At 43.9% G+C, this 20052-nt stretch overlaps 2 protein-coding genes across 2 annotated transcripts; both read right to left on the minus strand.

Moving 5' to 3' along the window:
• Positions 1–6621: 6621 nt before the first annotated feature.
• SPTSSA (serine palmitoyltransferase small subunit A) lies at positions 6622–9839 on the minus strand. Its single transcript, XM_054400480.1, has 2 exons — positions 9724–9839; positions 6622–7435 (listed from the first exon to the last, which is right to left on the minus strand). Exons 1-2 carry the CDS (start codon positions 9824–9826, stop codon positions 7332–7334), a joined length of 207 nt encoding a protein of 68 aa, XP_054256455.1. The 5' UTR covers positions 9827–9839; the 3' UTR covers positions 6622–7331.
• Positions 9840–12184: 2345 nt separating this feature from the next.
• On the minus strand, positions 12185–18826 carry EAPP (E2F associated phosphoprotein). The gene is made up of 6 exons (XM_054400135.1): positions 18747–18826; positions 17999–18180; positions 16619–16717; positions 16151–16274; positions 14482–14604; positions 12185–12715 (listed from the first exon to the last, which is right to left on the minus strand). Exons 1-6 carry the CDS (start codon positions 18818–18820, stop codon positions 12451–12453), a joined length of 867 nt encoding a protein of 288 aa, XP_054256110.1. The 5' UTR covers positions 18821–18826; the 3' UTR covers positions 12185–12450.
• Between the last annotated feature and the right edge of the window lie 1226 nt (positions 18827–20052).

Here is a 20052-nt window from a genome sequence, read left to right on the forward strand (position 1 = left end):
AAAGTGTTAAGGTCCTACATCTAGGTTGGTGCATTCCTAGATATCAGTAGAGGCTGGGGGATGATGAAATTGAGAGCAGCACAGCATAAAAGGACCTGGGGGTGCTGATGCACTAGAAGCTGAACACGAGCAACAGTGTGAGCTTGCAGCTCAGAAGGCCAATCACATCCTGGGCTGCATAAAAAGAAGCATGGCCAGCAGATCCAGAAAGGTGATTCTGCCACTTTGCTCTGGTGAGACCTCACCTGGATTACTGCATCCAGCTCTGGAGCTTCCTCAACACAGGAAGGACATAGACTTGATGGAGCAGGTCCAGAGGACAGCCACAGAGATGATCAGGGGGTTGGAGCACCTCTGCTACAAGGACAGGCTGAGGGACTTGGGGTTGCTCTGCCTGGAGAAGAGAAGGCTCCAAGGAGATCTAATAGCAGCCTTCCAGTATCTGAAGGAGACCTAGAAGAAGGCTGGAGAGGGCCTGTTTCCAAAGGCCTGTAGTGATAGGACAAGGGGCAATGGTTTGAAACTAGAGAAGTGTAGATTTAGATTGGATGTTAGAAGGAAGTTCTTTACCATGAGGGTGATGGAACACTGAAATAGGTTGCCCAGGAAGGTAGTTGGGGCCCCATTCTTCAAGATGGGCCAGGCTCTTTTCGGTGGTTCACAGTGATAAGACAAGGAACAATGGGTTCAAACTTTCAAACCATCACAAACTTGAACATAGAAGGTTTCACCTTAACATGAGGAGAAACTTCTTTACAGTGAGGGTGACAGAGCACTGGAACAGGCTGCCCAGGGGGGTTGTGGAGTCTCCTTCTCTGCAGACTTTCCAAACCCACCTGGATGCATTCCTGTGCAGACTACCCTAAGTGATCCTGCTCTGGCAGGGGGGTTGGACCTGATGATCTCCTGAGGTCCCTTCCAACCTCTGATATACTGTGATATTCAAGGTCAGGTCAACAAGGCTCTGAGCAACCTATCTAGTGGAGGATGTCCCTGCTGACGGCAGGGGGGATGGACTAGATGATCTTTGGAGGTCCCCTCAAACCATTCTTTGACTCCATGATTAACAGGGCAGTACTATCACCCCTTAAACCAATTCCACAACATAAGGCTCCTAGCTTGGTAACTGCCACATTTACATTAAATATTTTACTTTTGTTTACTATGTTTTGGACTTCAGCACAGGCATCAGCTTCAAATTTGAACACAAGTCTATATTTCCTGTAAATAACTCCTACATTTAAAAAAAAAATAGAAAACACCATTTCATAGAGGTCTGAGTTTCACAGAAACCAGAGACTTTGTAAAAGACTTTTCATCCCTCAGTTCATACCAGTGCTTCTCCAAAGACAAATCATAGAATCAGTCAGGGTTGGAAGGGACCACAAGGATCATCCAGTTCCAACCCCCCTGCCATGGGCAGGGACACCTCACACTACATCAGGCTGGACAGAGCCTCATCCAGCCTGGCTGCAAACACCTCCAGGGATGGAGCCTCAACCACCTCCCTGGAAACCCATTCCAGGCTCTCACCACTCTCATGGTGAAGAACTTCTCCCTCACGTCCAGCCTGAATCTCCCCACTTCCAGCTTTATTCCATTCCCCCTAGTCCTGTCACTACCTGATATCCTAAAAAGTCCTTCCCCAGCTTTCTTGTAGGCAGTAAAACACAGGGAAATGTCTAGGTGTAAACAAGGGTCTCCAATACTTGGCAGGGCTCTTTCCAAAGTATAGCATGCTTCTCTACATTCATATTATAAAGTCTAAGTACCTGATCCATACAGATGTAACTTACATGTAGATCACCACCTTATTTCCTATGAAAATATGCAGTACTACCTACAAAATAAAGTTCAAGCCAGTGCCAAAATCAGTTTGGGTTTGGAGCTGTGTTTTAATCCAACAAGAAGTTCACACGTGGAAAAGATAATGCTAGATGTCTCAGACCTCTCAGAACACTACAAGGTGCAGCAGCAAAGCAACCTGAGCACAATCTTTCAGCCGAGGTCACCTCCCTTCTTTTGTACATTGTGTCAAGCATTTACTGATAAGTTATTGCACAATGTAATTTTCCAATGTACTGAACTCTAAGTAATGGTCACATATGAGACACCTGCTGACACTACAAATAATTGTGAAGAAAAATCTCAGCTTTAATGATAAGCAGATCAGCATCTGAAACAGGTTTGAATCAAGGCCTGTTCAACTTCTACCCAGCTAACTCTGAGGGAGAATGGATATTCATAATTTCTTAATCTTCAATCCTAGAATGACATTTAGGATGGATTGAGAATCTTGTCATCATATACCAAAGGTTGCAAAAAGTACTGGGGCTTCTGATGAAATCCCACATGGGATCTAGCTAAGATCTAGAATCCCATCTCTCCCCATACCATGGTGGTGTAGGTTTAAGAGCCATAGTTCCTTAAGGTCCTCCAGAAGGGGCTAGGTCACCCAGGAAGTGGACACCAGGGAAGAGTAATCTTTTGTTACTTCATACCCATCACATCTGCATCTCCCCTTTATAAACAAACAGCACAGCCTCTTTTGGCCTTCTTCACAGAATCACAGAAACAGTCAGGTTGGAAAAGACCCTCAGGATCACCAAGTCCAACCCCAAACCCTACTCTACAAGGTTCACCCCTAAACCATAGCCCCAAGCTCTACATCCAAACCACCTTTAAACACATCCAGGGCTGGTGACTCTACCACCTCCCTGGGCAGTCCATTCCAATGCCTGACCACTCTTGCTGGGAAAAATGTTTTTCCTAATGTCCAGTCTAAACCTGCCCAGTCACACCTTGAGGCCATTCCCTCTTGTTCTATCACTAATTACCTGTGAGAAGAGACCAGCACCAACCTCTCTACAGTGTCCTTTCAGGTAGTTGTAGAGAGCAGTGAGGTCTCTCTTCAGCCTCCTCTTTTCCAAACTAGACAGCCCCAGCTCCCTCAGTTGCTCTTCATCAGATTCATTCTCCAGGCCCTTCACAGCTTCATTGCCCTCCTCTGCACTGGCTCCAGCACCTCCACATCTCTCTTGTATTGAGGTGCCCAGAACTGGATGCAGTACTGAAGGTGTGGCCTCACCAGAGCTGAGTACAAGGGGACAATCACCTCCCTACTCAGGCTGGACACAGCATTTCTGATACAAGCCAGGATGCCACTGGCTTCCTTCTCTCTCTCCCTTCTCTGCTGTGCAGGGGAAGGTCTGTGGTCTGACCAGGCCTTCGCAGAGGTGTTTTTCACTGTCATTCGCACCTGTGTAGGGAGGTATGGGGGGAGGGGGTGCAGGGCCTGGTTTTGGGAGGGAGGTTGTGGAAAACTTTGGCTTAATGAGTTGCTTTGATAAGCCAAGATTAGAGAACTGGGCTGAGGTTGGCTATGGATTTGTGTATTTTGTTTTGGTGTAAATACCAGTGCATAGTACTTCCATTTAAACTTCCGGTTCTTTCCAATCCTCTGTGGAGCATTTTCTTTTACTCCTTTGGGAAGAGGTAAAGTGCATCTGTTCGCTCCCCAAGCACAAGACATGGAGATGAAGGTGGATCCAGCTCTGGACTGTGATGCCAGATTTTCTCCTTAAACCATCATTACACAGACAAAAGGCAGGAAAGACAGTGACTCTTGTGCTGAGTGATGACTGTTGTTCAAAGCTGGCCTAGCAGATCAAACATAGAAACAACACAAACCACATGGAAAGCTTCAAAATTTTGCCTTTAAATAACTAAAAAACTACCACATCAGCAAGAGGGGAAAATTGGTTTCCTACAATAGCACTTGTAGAAAACATAGGAAAATTAGCAGGTGAAAGGAACTTCTCCCACTCAAAAGCTTTATTAGGGTCTCTACTCCCAGAGCAGAGGATGCTGCTCTGATATTTCAGAGGATGGTTGCTGTCTCCAAAGCTTTGTGCACATTGTCAGATCTCCTTAAGCTGTCTCTCCACTTCAGTATGACCTTTATTTGTTGTTAGCCAACCGCAGGTCCTTCTTCTTCAGTATTTATAAAGCACAGTTCAGTACTGCCCCAAATGAAACAGGGTAATGCTTCACAACATCACATCAGTTGCACCCATTTGCAGTAACACAATGCACATCTATCACACAAGAATCACCTTTACAGTGCTATGATCCTTTCACACCTATTTCTTTCTAAAACTGAAGATTTACACAAATCAGCAAACAAATGGTTTTCTTGCTAAATTTTGCCCAGAAAGTCTCAATTTAGGATTCTCTGTTTTCCTCCCAAAACAACCAAACCACCTACCCACAGCCTTTATCTCCAACCTAACTGCTATGTAATAATTTCTGGCAAGAAATACACAAGGATTTTATATTATCTGCATACACATACACGTGCATATATATATACACACAGACATATATATATGCACACATATAAAATAAATAAACAAGGTGATCCATTTCTGAGTCCAGACTTCTTGCAATACTGTGCCTCAGTTCCCTCTTTTGGTTATGGCAGCTTCCACTGTAAAGGTTTTTAGTGATATTTATCTAGCACCCAGCCCTCATGACAGCTTAAGTGCCTATGCAGAGCCAGCTCTGGAAGCTGCCACAGCTGCATGAGCTCCTGCCAAGGCGACCAGCACAGCAAGTCACCCCACCCAGGGTGGGATGCCCCAGCCACACCTTTTGGCAGCCCCAGGCAGGGCTGGCTGATGGAGCTGGTATTATCAGTTCTCTGTAAGACAGTGAATGCATTTTTAAATGCTTATTTCGGATGACTCACTCTAAACCCCAAGAGCTATCATTATTCAGACTAACAAAAAGCTCCTTAAAGGGCTCTCAGATTTTTTTTTTCTCACAATTATTTCTTCGACTTTCCCTAAATTACTGCTTCAATTATTATCACCCTGTTTAAACAGAAGCATAGCTGACCTTCTACCCCCAAACAATATTTAAACTGCTTTCAATCTCCAGCTTGCACAGAAAAAGCTTATGGTTCCATCACAAGGAGGATATGATCCCCCAACTGTCATGACATTAAAGCAGACTGCAGTAGGAAATCAACTTGGTGGCTTTATGATTTATTATTCAAATTTAAAGATTAATTAAATCCCTACCAATACCTTTATTTCAAAAAATACAACTTACTCTGCTCCATAATCATTGTCCCTTGACTCCTCTCTTCACTATCAACTACACAAGGACGCGTTGCAGAAACGTTCTTCTAGAAATTCAAATTCTAGTAATAGATGGTACTTTATTAATAATATTATTCCATCATTAACAACGGATCCAGAATCAAATAGAACAGTCCAGGACTATGATATTCTTGATTTATAATTAAAATAAGAAATGCTGAAAAAGACTGCACTTAAATCAGAAAATTGACTTCAAGTATGGTATCTATCAAGTCCACTCCAATGTAATGCAAGTGACTGGAGATTATGGTTACTCTTTTATTCCTCAATAAAAAGCAGACAGCTAATAAAAGTCAGTATATCAAAGCCCTTTATAAAAATCTTTCACAATTAAAAGTCATGCTTCACATTCCTAATTGTCACTGCACAGAAAGGCTTCCATGCCCCCATACCACTAAACCCCCTTTTTCAGCAGTGAATGTGTATTAATCACGGTAGTAGCTCAGGAAGAAACATCACAGTACAAATCTAATCCATGGACAGCACGAATTTATGCTACATCACTTCAAAAAGAGAATGTTAGCTTATCGTTATCTCCATGTATACTTAAAACACCTACCACCCTGGATACTAAAAACAGAAACACAACACTACTACCACCCCCAAAAACCTACCTATGTTTACACAGCCAGTTATTAACAACCAAAGGCACTAATTTAGTAGGAGATTGCTACCAACTTCAGTAAAGCCAGGGCTCACCTAAGAAGTGTATGGCCCACTGTTTATAGCTCCAAGATGACAGTGGAGTTTTTAATCAAATCCACTACAAAGTTCTTAAAAACAGGAGTGTTCAATTGAGAAAATTAAATAAATCTAAAAGACAACAATTTAGCTGTAGAACTTAGGTATACTCCCTGATTTCAATAAAAGCTGCATAAAAGTACTTATTATTACTAGGCCATAAAAAAAAAAAATCACAATTCCTTGGTAATTTTTTGCCTTTTGGAAAGTTTTGAGAAAAGCAAGCAGCATTCAGAAACAACTTCTCAAAGAAAGTTCTGCATCAAAGCCCTGCATTTAAACTTTTATTTTTTTTTAAACAACAACAACAGCAAAAACTCCTCCACTTAGGAAAGTCAGGTTATCACCATCTTATATTTTGGAATACAAAACTGAAAACAAAATCCCTATTAAAAAAAAAAAAAAAAACAAAACACAGGACTTCAGCCAAGTACTCAGCTACTTATTGCTGTAGTTGTAGCTCCAGTCCATTTAAACCCCTATATTTTGGTCACTTGTAGCAAGAACATGTTTGGAACACTAGCAGCAATAGAAAACCCCTTTAAAACCTACACATAATTACACTGTTGAGTGAAAAATAACAGAAATCATAACCATTGGAACGTAATAAAGCATCCTGGAAAAGTACAGTTGAATCAATAGCTAGAAAAAGGGTTGATTTAAAGTGCTTATGTGGGCCTACATCAGTAAAGTCCTTTCCCCCTTCCTCATCCCCCCGACTAAATAAAGCCCAGAACCACAGCACTACTCCAAACGCAGCCTTCACTCCACCTCAACGCATCTCCCCCACCCTGCTCCAACAGGCAGAATACAGAAACTTGAAACGATTGCTGATTCCTAAAACTTAGGTCATATGCACAGACTGTTGAGCAAAGGGCTGGACAGCAAAGAGTGACACCTGAGTTTAGTCATACAAACTAACTTTTGTAAATAGTGTCAGACAGATAGATCCACGTCTCTGAACAGGAATCTAAATGTACTTTCTTACAAAAAAAGCATTAATAGAAATATCCAGCAAATACATACCATACCATAGCAAAAGCTTTAAAGCCCCATTTAATAAGATGACTTTTTCCGATTAAAAATAGAAGGCAATTAAGATTCACTCGAAATTACAATTAAGAAAAGCTTTCACAGTGCAATATTGAAACTGTCACAAAGTTAAGAAAATACTGATATCAAAGAACAATCACAATGTTAAAGTAGACAAAACTACTATACAAGGGCGTATCTTGTAAAATTAAAAGGAATGAACACAACATAGGGAACACCTCACGTCCCTGCACTACATAGCTTGTTTCTTGTCTTGAGAGTCATAATTGTGTCTTTCTGACATCAGCAGAAGTCTCGTTAAAACTAAGAGGTTCGTTCTTCTTTGCAGACCAGACCTCAGAGCCAAATCACTTCTTGAAAACACGTTCTTCATCACTGCACGATTTCAAAGTAGTGCAATATTGCCATGATGTGCTGAGGCATGAACACGTAGCCCGTGTACAGTGCCATTCCCACAATGGAAACTAGCATGGAATCTGAATTACAGTTGAGGAAAAAAGCATTTGAAACAGAAGGCATGTTTCACATCACATAACTGTAGCATCAAAGTTTCCCTGCTAACTACCTTATAACATCACATTTTTTAATCAGACAAGATCAACTGTTTCAGTAATTACAGCCACAGGAAGAACTGACTAAACACTGAATAACAGAACACTGGTAGGACTATGGAAGGATGCTTTGCCAGTTATCCACTGCCTTGTCACAGACAGGAGAGGACAGGACAGAGCATGGGAAGGGTGAAGGAGGAACAGAAAACAGACACTGAGCATATACATGCTTTTACATGCATCTTCCCAGGTGTTGTTAAGCAAGTCTTGCAGAAGCCAGCCCCATTCAGCCAAGCAGAAAAACGTCAACCACCACAACAACAAACTAAGGAAAAAACAAACCAAACAAAAACCCCACAACAATAATAGAAGTAGCTGTACCGAATAAGAGTTCTTATTTGTGGATGACCTACTAATTTTTAAGCACACAGCATTGGATGCTGACCTCGACTTCTTGCAGTACTATGGCCTAATAGACTTCATTTATGATGTATGGAATACATCTGGTATGAAAGTTATACTGTTACCATGATAAAGTTAGGAAACCTCAAATTCATTTCTAGCTGCCAGTGTCTTCTATGCTCTAAGTCACTACATTATTTGGTTCATTTCTCCATCTGTGTGTCACTTTCAGACCCTTCCTTATGGGCAAGCAGCTCAATTTATGTGTTGTTTGTCAGTACTCTGGAAAAAGAAACCTTAGAGGAAGTGAAAAGTGTAACATTGTGACATCCACCTCTCTATTTCACTCACAATATGCATCAGTATAGCTGCAAGTTGTGTACTTAAGTAAACATATACCCATCAGTGTAAAACAAACTTCAGTGTAAAACAAACTTCACATCAAGCCAACAGCTAAACAATCTTAAGATGGCTGCTTTATTAACTGAACTCCCAATAGGCACCTTTTGTAAAGCTTATACAGAGGTGAGACAAGATCTTTGTCAAGCTCTACCAGTTCTTGAAGTTTTATCAGGGTCAGACTCAACGATCTCTGGAAGGTCCCTTCCAACCCCTACCATTCTGGGCTTCCGTGATCTACAGAAGGTATGACACCACATTACTGCAAAATTATGACATTCAAAGTTTAAGGTTTCAGAAATTCTAAAGTACTCTGCTGATTTCACCTGCGGAGATTTAGTAAACTTAGACAGAGAGACTATAAAAAGCAGTGGAGATTTACAAGCATGATAACATTGGACAGCAGTACTCAAGTTCCCACAAGTGAAACCAGACAACTTACACTTGCTCTGCATCTTCATGAAGTCACCACAGCACACGTGTAACAACTGCTCTATGACTGCCCCATGGCAGAGGTATTAGTTGTGCCTATTAGAGCATACCATGCTGCTTGCTGTATTTTTAGTCCCAGAAGATTATACAGTACAAGATAAAATGAAGGTCAACAGATGCCTTCATATAAGCATCTACCAAGTTCTTCCACTCCCAGAAAGCCAAGCAAAATTACCAGCTCGGGGTTAAACACTCACCTCATAAAAACCATTTGACAAATGCAAACATGCTTAAGCTTGCAAGGCATTGCAGTGTGCACGTTTATTTTCCACTACACAAAACCACGAAAGAATTCGTGAAAGATATCGATAACACAAAGCTCGAGATTTCTGCGCAAAAGAGAGGAGAAAGAGCCACCCTAACTCTACAGATGAAAACTTAAAGGAGAAATAACTTCGAGAGATAAACTTATGCCCGAGGGGAAACAGACTAGACTGCCAGACGTCCAGTGACAGGATGCGGAACCCCAGCAGGAGAATTCTTTCCCCAGCTTGGGCAGCATGTTAGTTTGTGAAGGTGCGGAACTTTGCCCCTGCCCGCGAAGAGGACATGCCTCAGCCCCGGGCGGAGGCTGCTGCTTCCCTGCCTGCCGCGGGCATCGGCCGCTGCTCGGTGCCCTGGGCCAGCTGTTCCCGGCACGGCCCGGTCCAGCTCTCCTCCTGCCGCCGCTCGGCCCTCACCCCCGAAAAGCCCCGCCAGCTGCCCTCAGCACGGCCACGGCCCAGGCGCCGTGCACGGGGTCGCCGGCCCGGTACTGCACCCTGCAGGGCCGCCATACCGGGCGGCGGCCTCGGGGCAACCCCGGAGCCACCGCCGAGCACAACGCGGCAGGGGGAGGCAGCTCCCGGCCCCCAACGCCACGCGCACTCCCTCCCGCTCCGCCAGGCCCCGCGGGCAGCGTCCAGCCGGCAGAAGGATACTGAAGACGGTGCGCTCCCAGGGCTCCAGCATGTAGAGCGCGGTGACCAGCAGGTACTGGTAGTACAGCCACGACATCTGCTTCCAAGCCGAGCCCAGAGCCATGGCGCACCACACGCTCTCCCCGCCCGGCAGCGGCCCTCCACCGGGCCCAGGCCAAGTGTAGACGGGGGGCGGTGGCAAGCTGGGGCCCACCCTCCGCCGCCGGGCGCGGCCCGGCCCGGCCCCAGCCCCGCCCCGCGCCCGGGCGGCCGCAGCCCCCAGCCATGCAGGAGCGGAGGGACTGTAGGCCTGGCGCAGCGCCTGTGTCTCGTTGCGCGCCCACAGCAGGGCGCCGTCGGGTGCTGCGTGCTGGGGCATGGCGGAGGGGCGCAGCCCCACAGTGGTCCCGTCGCACCCTGCGTTACACGTTAAAGCCCAGCGGTGCGTGACGCTTGGGTGTCCGATCGGATTAGAGTACGTGGAGCTCGGACGAAACTGCCAGTCTGAGCCGTACCAAGGAGATGGTGCTGCAGCCTATTTTCTTTCATCCTATTCGAGTCTAAATGGGCGTTCAGGGAATTAGAGACGGCCCAAAAACTGTGCTTGGCAGGGCCCATGGGAAGTGTACCATGTACCAGTATAGGTTGGGGACTGACCTGTTGGAGCACAGCGTAGGGAAAAGGGACTTGGGAGGCCTGGTGGACATAAGGATAACCATGAGCCAGCAATGTGCCCTTGTGGCCAAGAAAGCCAATGGCATCCTGGGGTGGATTAGAAGGGCTGTAGTTAGCAGGTCGAGAGAGGCTCTCCTCCCCCTCTGCCCTGGTGAGGCCACATCTAGGACATTGTGGGTTCTAGGCCCCTCAGTTTAAGAAGGGCCTCAGGGAACTGCTTGAAAGAGTCCAACACAAAGACACAAAGATGATGAAGGGAGTGGAACATCTCCATTAGGAGGAAAGGCTGAGGGAGCTGGGTCACTTTAGCTTGGAAGAGACTGAGGGGTGACCTCATGTTTATAAATGTGAAAGGTGAGTGCTGGGAGGAGGGAGACAGACTCTTCTCAGTAATGTCCAATGATAGGACATGGGGTGCAAGCTGGACCATAGGAGGTTCCATAGGAACATAAGGAAAAACTTTTTCACTATGAGGGTGGCAGAACACTGGAACAGGCTGCCCAGAGAGGTTGTAGAGTCTTCATCTCTAGACACACTCAAAATCTGCCTGGATGCATTCCTGTGTGACCTTCCCTAGGTGATCCTGCTCTGGCAGCAGGGTTGGACTAGATGATCTTTCAAGGCTTGTGTCTTCCAACCCTTAACATTCTGTGATTCTGTAACAAATGCTCTGGAGTCATCAGTGGCTTCGGCTGTCAGAGGGTAAGGCCCACAGAAAAGCATGGCTCAGATAAACGAGACCTTAACATCAGCCAACTCTGACTAGATTAATCCTGTATGAATGGGAAAAATAAAGAGGCAATAGATCATTTACTGTGACAATTGCAAATTTTGCACTTCCTTAATGCACTTGGGGTTAGAAACCAGAGGGTGTGGGACACCTCGGCCCTGACTGCTAACTGGCCTAGGATACGGAGATTAATTCCCACAGACTAGCCTGGGACTGCATGATTAGAAAGGCTGAATGGCAGCTTATACTGGCAATCTAGTTCAGAAGGCACTAGTTGAAAGCCTGTTGGAAGGGGATGTATGCAGCAATCAGGCACTAAGTGGAGTATAAGGTGCAGCCATGAGGCACTGGGGCCAGGCCACCAGCCAGGACCTCAAATGCCAAGTGTGCACAGTATGGATTAGGAACTGGTATTGACCCAGTAGACTCACCCTGCTCAGTAAATCACTTTGCAATTATGTCACCGAGCACAGTGTGATTCTGTTCTTGCAGCGACCCTGCCCCTACCTTCACCTGTGCTACCAGTACAATAAAAAAATGAGGAAATACAGTAACAGGAGGGTACACATATGAATTATGTACACAGATGCACAATACAACTACACTACCAAACTATAACTGGGGGAAAAAAAGAAAATAATAATAAAAAAACCCAACCAGCTGGAAGAGACAGCTGACTACTGTACTATCAGAAAAAAAAAAGACAGAAGTCCAGTATTCTCTTAGTATACCTACACACATTAAAGATTAAATGTATTACTAAGAATTAATATGCTGATTTAAATGATCCTTGCAGCAAACCTGATAGCTTATCTTCTATTCTGTATAAAAGTTTCCATTTTTGAGGATTTAATGGGCCAAAAAATTTAACCATGACAATTCCTTGTCTGTCAAACCTACCAGTCTGCAATCTACCAAGAATACCTGCCTGAAGAAGCCAAACATCCCAACTCAAGAGCTGCTACCATGTGCCACAGAAACGACCAATGCAGTTATAGAGAACCAATTACTATACAACATTTATTCTTAAGCAGCAGTTCTAATACACATTAAGGTAATGGAGAGTATATACACAGGGAATGATCATAATGCACAGATCTTACCTTATATTTACAAAGTTTAAAACCCTCACACCTGATGCTGTGAAAGAACATTGCTCTCAAACGCAGGCAGTTAACTGAATTAATTTCATAAACTTTGCAGAAGTCCAACCATTATAAAGCTATCTGATGAAAATGTACATTTTAAGAGGCCTTATTTTAAAAAAGGCCAACCTGCCTGCATTTTTGATACTTCACAGTCTGAAAACAGTGCAGGGTATTTTTTTCCCCTGCTTTTGCATGTTAGCAGTGGCTGGCTAGAACATTGAAGAAGTGAAAAACTTCATCTTTATCCATTACTGCCACTTCAGTTGAGCATTCAGTACATAATACTGGATGATACACTTCCTCCTCTTCTTGATTTGATTGTACAGAGGTAGTTTCTTTGCTGGGCTTCATTTTCTTACTTCTTTTCTTTGGCTTTGCTCTGTATTTCAGAATCTCCTCTTTGTTAACAGCGCAGTTCATCACAAACATCGCTCTATACTGTGTTTTGTAAGATTCATGTCTACAGAGAAAGGGAGAAAAATGACAAGTCATTCAACTGGTAAAACCAAGAAATCAGTGTATCATGACTCAAAAAAGGATTAAAGATAGGAAGAACCATGCCAAAAGGCTGAAAGCCAAAAACCTACAAAGACTTTGTAAACAGAACAAAAGTCACAACTACAAAAATCATTTAAAAAATAGAACTGTAGCCATCTGTCTTGTTTTTAAGGTATTTTGAAAACCACACTGGATCTTGCTAAATAAACACCCAGGAATACAATAGTATTGTTACTGCAGAATTATGTACTGCTGCTTATAAACTGATGATAGGCAAAAGATCACAAAGTTCTGAGTGAAAATGGCTCAACTACAGGCGTTTACATCCTAAAATGTCTTTCTTGCAAGCCTGAAATTTCTAATTTCACAAACACTGGCAGACCATAGTTGAAAAAGTATGTCTATAATAAAATGGTCTATATTCAGCTATTATTATACTCTATAGCTGGAGTATGGACCAAAATTCAGGACCACAGTTTAATTCAATTCAAGACAATGTCCCTCATCTGCAGCTTTACAGAAGCCTAACAGGTGGCTTCAGAAGTTCTATTTTGAGTTCTGCGTGGCTTTCCTGCTTGTATAATGCTGTGCTGAGCTGTTTCAGTTTATAAAACCTACAAAAGACCAGTCTGACAATAAAAATGGATCATTTTCTGTCAGGTTAGCAAACTCAAATACTTAATGATAGAACAGGGTCAAGGAATACCAGAGCCAGCAAAGCGAAGTGAGAAACAGCACTCAGTATTTCAGAGATGATTTTAGGCTGCTGTGGAATTTCATCCTCGTAAATGGGAGGTAGTTTATTCCTCATTTCACAAGATTTCTATCTCCTTCATTCTAAATTCCAGAGACTTCTCCTTAGTAGGGGCTAACAATACTAACTAGGTTTGCAGTGCAGTCAGATACTGCAGAGCTGCAAAACACACTATGGACTCTCACCTGAATGCTTTATAAGGCACTTTTAAATGTAACTGTATTCAAACCCACACTTCTAAGACTCAAACCAAGTAACAATATATTGTCTTCATTTTGCTTAATCCTCCCCTAAACAAGGCACTTTTACACAAAAACAACTTGGAATAATTTTATGCCTCTAAACATCAAGCCAATGTACTATTAAAAAAAAAAAAGAAATTAAAAAAACAAACAAAAAAACCTACAAACCCCCAAAAAACCCAGCAGCCTGCACTTCTTGTTTAGTGTCAACAGTATTTTTATTTATTAATTGTTTACTTTCTCAACTATGCTAAAGTTCTACCCTGTTCTTCATCTCCATGTCACAGGTTCACAGATCACAGGATGTTAGGGGTTGGAAGGGACCACCAGAGATCTTCGAGTCCAACCCCCCTGCCAGAGCAAGATCACAGAATCTAGCACAGGTCGCACAGGAACACATCCAGATGGGTCTTGAAAGTTTCCAGAGAAGGAGACTCCACAACCTCTCTGGGGAGCCTGTTCCAGTGCTCTGTGACCCCCACAGTGAAGAAGCTGCTGCTCATGTTGAGGTGGAACCTCCTGTGCTGTAGTTTGTATCCATTACCCCTCTTCCTATCACAGGTTAAACTGATCATCATTCTTACAAACCTGCATTCACTTCTAAACCTGATGCACGCGTACCTGCCATCTCTTCATGAGCACCACCTCCCAAGACAAACTGCCATCAATTGAGTTTCTGGCTGATAAAGAAAAAAGACATCACAAAAAGACCCCTTATTATTCAGTAATTACCTCTGGCAGTCCAGGCACAAGGTTGTCATGCAAGCAGGGCAGTTCAAAACAGCATCACTGTTTGGAACAGCTGAAGGTTTTGCCTGCTGCTGCTGTGGCAGAGCTCTTCTTTGATTACGGTACCTACCAGTTCAGGACAGGTGAAAAGAGAGACAACAAAGTGAAATTGCATGCCCCTGCATATCAGTTCAGCTGTCAAACTTCTTTTTTCCTGTTAATATTAAAACACCAATTTTATAGTTAAAAAAACAATTTATACTTGGTTTCTTCCAGACACCATTTTCAGTAACTCAAAGCACATAAATAAGTAGAAGGGAAAACACGCACCATTATCTTTTCATTTACTATGTACAGAGAATTTTAATTTTGTGAGAAAATACATCTGGAATGAGAACGCACACCTAACACCCCTCTCCTCTGACAAGGCAGATGTCTCAAGCACAGTCTCTGCAGGTAACATACATTAATATTACCCTTTTCAACAGATTTCACACATAGAATTTTAGTTCTGCTGCAACAACCATTCTTCTACTTCACCACTCAAAAAATCCTCAGTAAAGCAGCTTTGTGTTGTTCCTATTTTATCTGAGTATTTTGTGGCTTGCTAAACTCAAGGTTTTTCAAAACTAGAAATACAATATTTAGTAGCAACAGATCTTAATTTAGCAATCAAAGTATCTGCCAACCTTTTCATGAAAGGAGGCTGGAGCCAGGTGAGAGTTGGTCTTTGCTCCCAGGGAACTAGGGATAGGAAACAGCCTCAAGTTGCACCAGGGGAGGTTTAGGTGGAGGACATGAGGAACAATTTCTTCCTCTTGAGGGCTGTGAAGGCCTGTCCCAGGCTCCCCAGGGCAGTGGTAGAGTCTCCATGTCTGGAGGGCTTTCAAATAGAGATATGTAGAGATATGATGCTAAAGAACATGGTTTAAATGGTGACTTGGCACTGCTGCGTTAACACTTGGACTTGATGTTCTTGAAGGTCTCTTCCAACCAAAATGATTCTGTGGTTCTGTGATTCACAGCATATTGATTTAGATGAGATCTCCAGACAAAACTGGCTTACAGAACTAAGAAGCTTTTATTTTAAAAAACTGCAAGTTTGAGAATTGTGTAATTTTGAAGACTCAACTTCCATTCCTTAAAAATTTTATGGCCATCCAAGCTTCCTATGCTGCAAATTCTAAATAAAAATTATCACTGCATGGACTTGACAGCATCAACTTTTTCTCTATATTCATCACTTTCATTTAAATTTTTCAGCTTATGCTAAGTATCACAGAATCACAGAATGTTAGGGACTGGAAGGGACCTCAAAAGATCATCTAGTCCAACCCCACTGCCAGAGCAGGATCACCTAGGGTAGGTCACACAGGAATGCATCCAGACAGGTTTTGAATGAAAAGGAGACTCCACCAACTCTCTGGGCAGCCTGTTCCAGTGCTCTGTGACCCTCAAAGTAAAGAAGCTGCTGCTCATGTTGAGACGGAACCTCCTGTGCTGTAGTTTGTATCCACTACCCCTCAAACCCTCACAGTGAAAAAGTTTTTCCTCATGTTTCCATGGAACTTCCTATGCATCAACTTTCACCCAATGCCTCTTGTCCTGTCATTGGGCATGACTGAGAAGAGCCTGATTTCATCCTACAGTTCAAATCTTTCTGGTTGCTTACCCCCTCCTCTGTGAGTCTACCCACTCTTGGTCTCTGCTGTCTTCTTCTGGGTCATAGAGCAGTTCATCATTGGAAGGAATCCGACGCTGCTGATGTTTTCTGTTTTTCCGGACATCCTGTGTAACTGGAACGATTTGTGCAAGCACCTGTTACATCCATCAGACACAAGATGATTCTCTACTTCAAAAATTTCAGTACTCATTTTTTTAGTTTCCCTTTTATATACTCACAATAAATGTGAACTGTAACAGAAAGGTCTAACTCAGGTCCACTCCAAAGCATTAACACACCTTACACATACTGGGATACATCAGAAAGTTACAGGAACTACACTGAGATGATGCAGGCTGGTAATTCCCCCCAAAAGGATGCCTTCAGGAACAGCCCCTTGATCTCACTAGAAGATTCTACAGGATGCAAGAGAAAGAATACTACTGTAAAGATGTTCTCCTCTCCTCAGCCATTTACCTAGTTTATCTTCATCCTCTGAATCAGAATCAAAGTAAATGTCATCGTAGTATTTTGAAGTGGTGGCAGATCCAGTCTGCCCAGTATTTGAGGAAGTACCTGCAAGGGAAATTAGAGAGAAGTGGTAAGAACACCCCACTGAAAGGTCACCAAGCATACAGCCCAGAACAAACCTTCATTTCCAAGGTGAATCTATCCAGAAGTGCTCTGCTTTATATGAATGTGCTAAGTTCCATCTCTCCCAGTTTATTCCCACACTGATCCACTTGTGGTATTTGTTTTACGGGCACTCTTCAGAGCAAAGCTGCTCACTCCCTCTAAGATGAACCACAGGTACAGATCAAAGCAACGTTTCTCCCAAGATACACTCCCTCTTTAGGCACAGAGAATATCGCATCAAATATACCTGCCTCTGCCCTATGTAATCCACACAGCCTGAGATGCTCCACAGATCTTCAGTCAAATGAAAAAAATGCAGGTGTGGCACACTTTCACAAACTCTGATTACAACAATGCTCACTAAAAAAATGCCCCCAAATTTCAGGGCCACAGAAGTTAAAAAAAAACCCTCAATTAATTCCCAAGCAGATGTGCCACAGCCAGTCTGCCCCAAAAATCCCATTCTGTGCACAGTTCTTGTAAAAACAGTGCTACAACTTCCTAACTGCATGACCAAAACCTAGAGCTCAGATTTGTCCACTAACACAAATGAAACTAACAAACCCACTGAATGCAGTGAAGCCTCTACATTAAAGCAAACATTATACTGATTCTCCAGAAAATAAAGACACCTCATTAAGTGTTTTCTAAAAGGTAAAAAGCATACATGCTCTTAAATGCCAAAGCAATCCATCTCTTGTACCTGTAGTACACCAACTCCAGAACACACAGGTTTAATACAGTTTTACTGTTTGAAGTAATAATTATAAGCAGGCAAGAGAAGAAGAGAAAAACATTTTTCCTGAATTTTCCCCCCAGATGATTTGGGATTTCAATCTACTATTCCTTTCTTCAACAAAGGCACATATTTTGATAGCCACCCAGCACAAAGTACAAGAGACTGCAAACTGCAACTTAAAAACAAAGAGATATGAGGAAAAAAAGGGACTGTTCCAATAAAGAGAAATCATATTAAAGCAGGAAAATAGTTCAGAAACACCAAATTCAAAGTCTTAAAGCTTAAACAAGTGACATTCACTGAAATGGCACCTGGTGACCGTTTCTGTTGAAGCAATCAGCCATTTAACAATTTTGTGTAGGCTTCACACAGCAGCTGATTGTTACCAGACTCATCTCTAGCCACAATAATAATAAACTTCACATCTTAACTGAACACTATTTAGTTCACCATTTCATATGTGAGCAGCAGTTAAAATTTACCCATTTCTGGCGATTTCCATTTGCCTTCCATAGTCCTCATGGTGGTGGTCAGTTCTGCTTCCATCTCCTTTTGGAACTCATCGTCACTGGAAGACTCGCTTTCACCAGTCAAGCACTCCCGTATCAGCTTACGCTTCTGGTCAGGAGTGCCATGTAAGAGCACATCCACCTCGTCTTCTGAGCTACAGTATTAAGTGGTACACACTTAATTATGATAACGGGCTCAAAACACTGACTCAGTCACTCAGAGAATGAACCTCTGAGTCGTGTGGATGCACTGGAAAGCACTTACTCGCGTTCATAGGATACGTATTTACAAAAATCTTTCGTTAGGTTGTTGGTGTTAAACCTCTGGTTTTAATGCAAAGGCGCTTCAGCTGACTGGCTGCAGCTCTGCTCAGGGAGGCTCCGTGCAGGAGCCTCACGCTGTTACACACTAGCATTTCTAAGGTTAGAAATGTGAAATACGCCCCTTACAAGGCCCCCTTCTGCAACCCCGCGGGCAGAACCCCACTTGCCTGGCCCAGCGCCCGGACCCTGCGGGAGCCCCACCGCACAGGGCAGGGGTCTGACAGCCTCGCCCCCCGCAGACAGCACCCGGACCCGCCGGGCCTCCTCGGACCCCGACCAGAAGACGCCAGCCAACAGCGGAGGAGCGGTTGGTGGCGCAGGTCTCTGGCCCGACCGCCCCAGTGAACGCAGCCACTCAATCGCCCCGGGCCTGCCCACAGCGGAGGCTCTCCAGCACCTGCTGAGCGCCCGCTCCTCATCGCTGGGCTCCTCCACCACGTACGGATCGTCCTCCTCCCGCAAGCAGCTCATGGCAACACTGGGCGGCCTGCGCGCTGCCTCGGGCGGCACAGCTCCTTCGCTTCCGCTCTCCCCGCCGGCTTCCGGTAGCCGCGCTCCTCCCCCCGCAGCGCAGCGCAGCCCAGCCCTCTGTTCCCGGCCTGTCCCGCGGCTCGCCCCCCCACGAAGGGGAGGGAGGGTAGCCCCGCCGTGGTGAGGTGGAACCCGGTCGCACGGCCTCTTCTTTTACCCTCGGAGCTGCAAGTCTTCGGGTCGGGTTATCACGTACCTTTCCGCACAGCTCCAGAGGCAAGAGTTAGAGCTTTAAGAGACACACCCAATACCAACAGGCTTGAAAAAGTTTAATGAACTAGTAACACTGCACACCGAGGACTAATCTAAAAACGGTTCCCACATCCTACTTAAAATATTTACAATGTTGGTAGCTGTATATACATTGTAATCTTTGTGCCTTGTAGTCTATTTTTAGACGAGTTCCTTAGGAATTATAGCTGCTATATCTGCAAGATGAACAACAGCGCAGTATTACCGTATGAGCCTTTGCTGGAACGTGTTACGTACAGGAGATGAGTTGCTGCAAGCCGTTGGGCAGTGGTAATCAAAGTCTGAGGGAAGCTATGTGTGTGCAACTCAACACACAATGCAAAGAGCATGCTTGCTCAGCTAAGAAGCTTCTCTGCTTTTGAAATGTTCCAATGCACCAGGCAGCAGCATAGGGATGCTACACTGTGCATGTTACCCTCTTAAAGACAACCAAATCCACACACCTCTGCAGCAGTACAGGGAGTCTGCAATCACAGCAGCTTTGACTTAGATTGGTCTGCATCTCCAAATATTTCATTCACCAAAAATTAGGCTGCTCCACTGAAGCTCTACAAACCCGTATAAAGCAGCAATCCACCGATGAAGAGCAATTAATCAAGTAAAGCCTCATTTTATGACATCCTGAAATTACACAATAGAACAGCACCTCTTCGAAAAGTTTCATGGTTCAAGTAGAAGAGACAAAGCAATACAACAAATAAAACTGGATTCATAAGGTTTAAGTCCAGCAAGCAGAATAAGGTCCTTTTCAGGCACTCCTTTATTGGGGATACCTTTACTTTTTATTTTCTGAAGCAAAGCTTCTTATCTGTATGAAAGTGGGGCAGTACTCCTACCTTTCATTGATATTTTATACATTTTCTGATCTCCCTTCTGCTAATTTATTTTCCCTTTTTGGAAAGAAACCCGAAAAAGTTCTC

Source organism: Indicator indicator, chromosome 4 (assembly GCF_027791375.1).
Source record: "Indicator indicator isolate 239-I01 chromosome 4, UM_Iind_1.1, whole genome shotgun sequence".
In the NCBI taxonomy this organism is placed as follows: domain Eukaryota; kingdom Metazoa; phylum Chordata; class Aves; order Piciformes; family Indicatoridae; genus Indicator; species Indicator indicator.

What these genes read in the sequence shown, in the direction of transcription:
- SPTSSA (XM_054400480.1), bottom strand. Translation starts at nt 9,826, where the DNA reads ATGGCTCTGGGCTCGGCTTGGAAGCAGATGTCGTGGCTGTACTACCAG. An exon ending in CTGGGAGCGCACCGTCTTCA is followed by an intron (nt 7,436 to 9,723) that starts GTATCCTTCTGC and finishes ACTGTAATTCAG; the next exon opens with ATTCCATGCTAGTTTCCATT.
- EAPP (XM_054400135.1), bottom strand. Translation starts at nt 18,820, where the DNA reads ATGAGCTGCTTGCGGGAGGAGGACGATCCGTACGTGGTGGAGGAGCCC. An exon ending in GAGGAGCGGGCGCTCAGCAG is followed by an intron (nt 18,181 to 18,746) that starts GTGCTGGAGAGC and finishes TTAATACTGTAG; the next exon opens with CTCAGAAGACGAGGTGGATG. An exon ending in ATGGAAATCGCCAGAAATGG is followed by an intron (nt 16,718 to 17,998) that starts GTAAATTTTAAC and finishes TTTCCCTTGCAG; the next exon opens with GTACTTCCTCAAATACTGGG.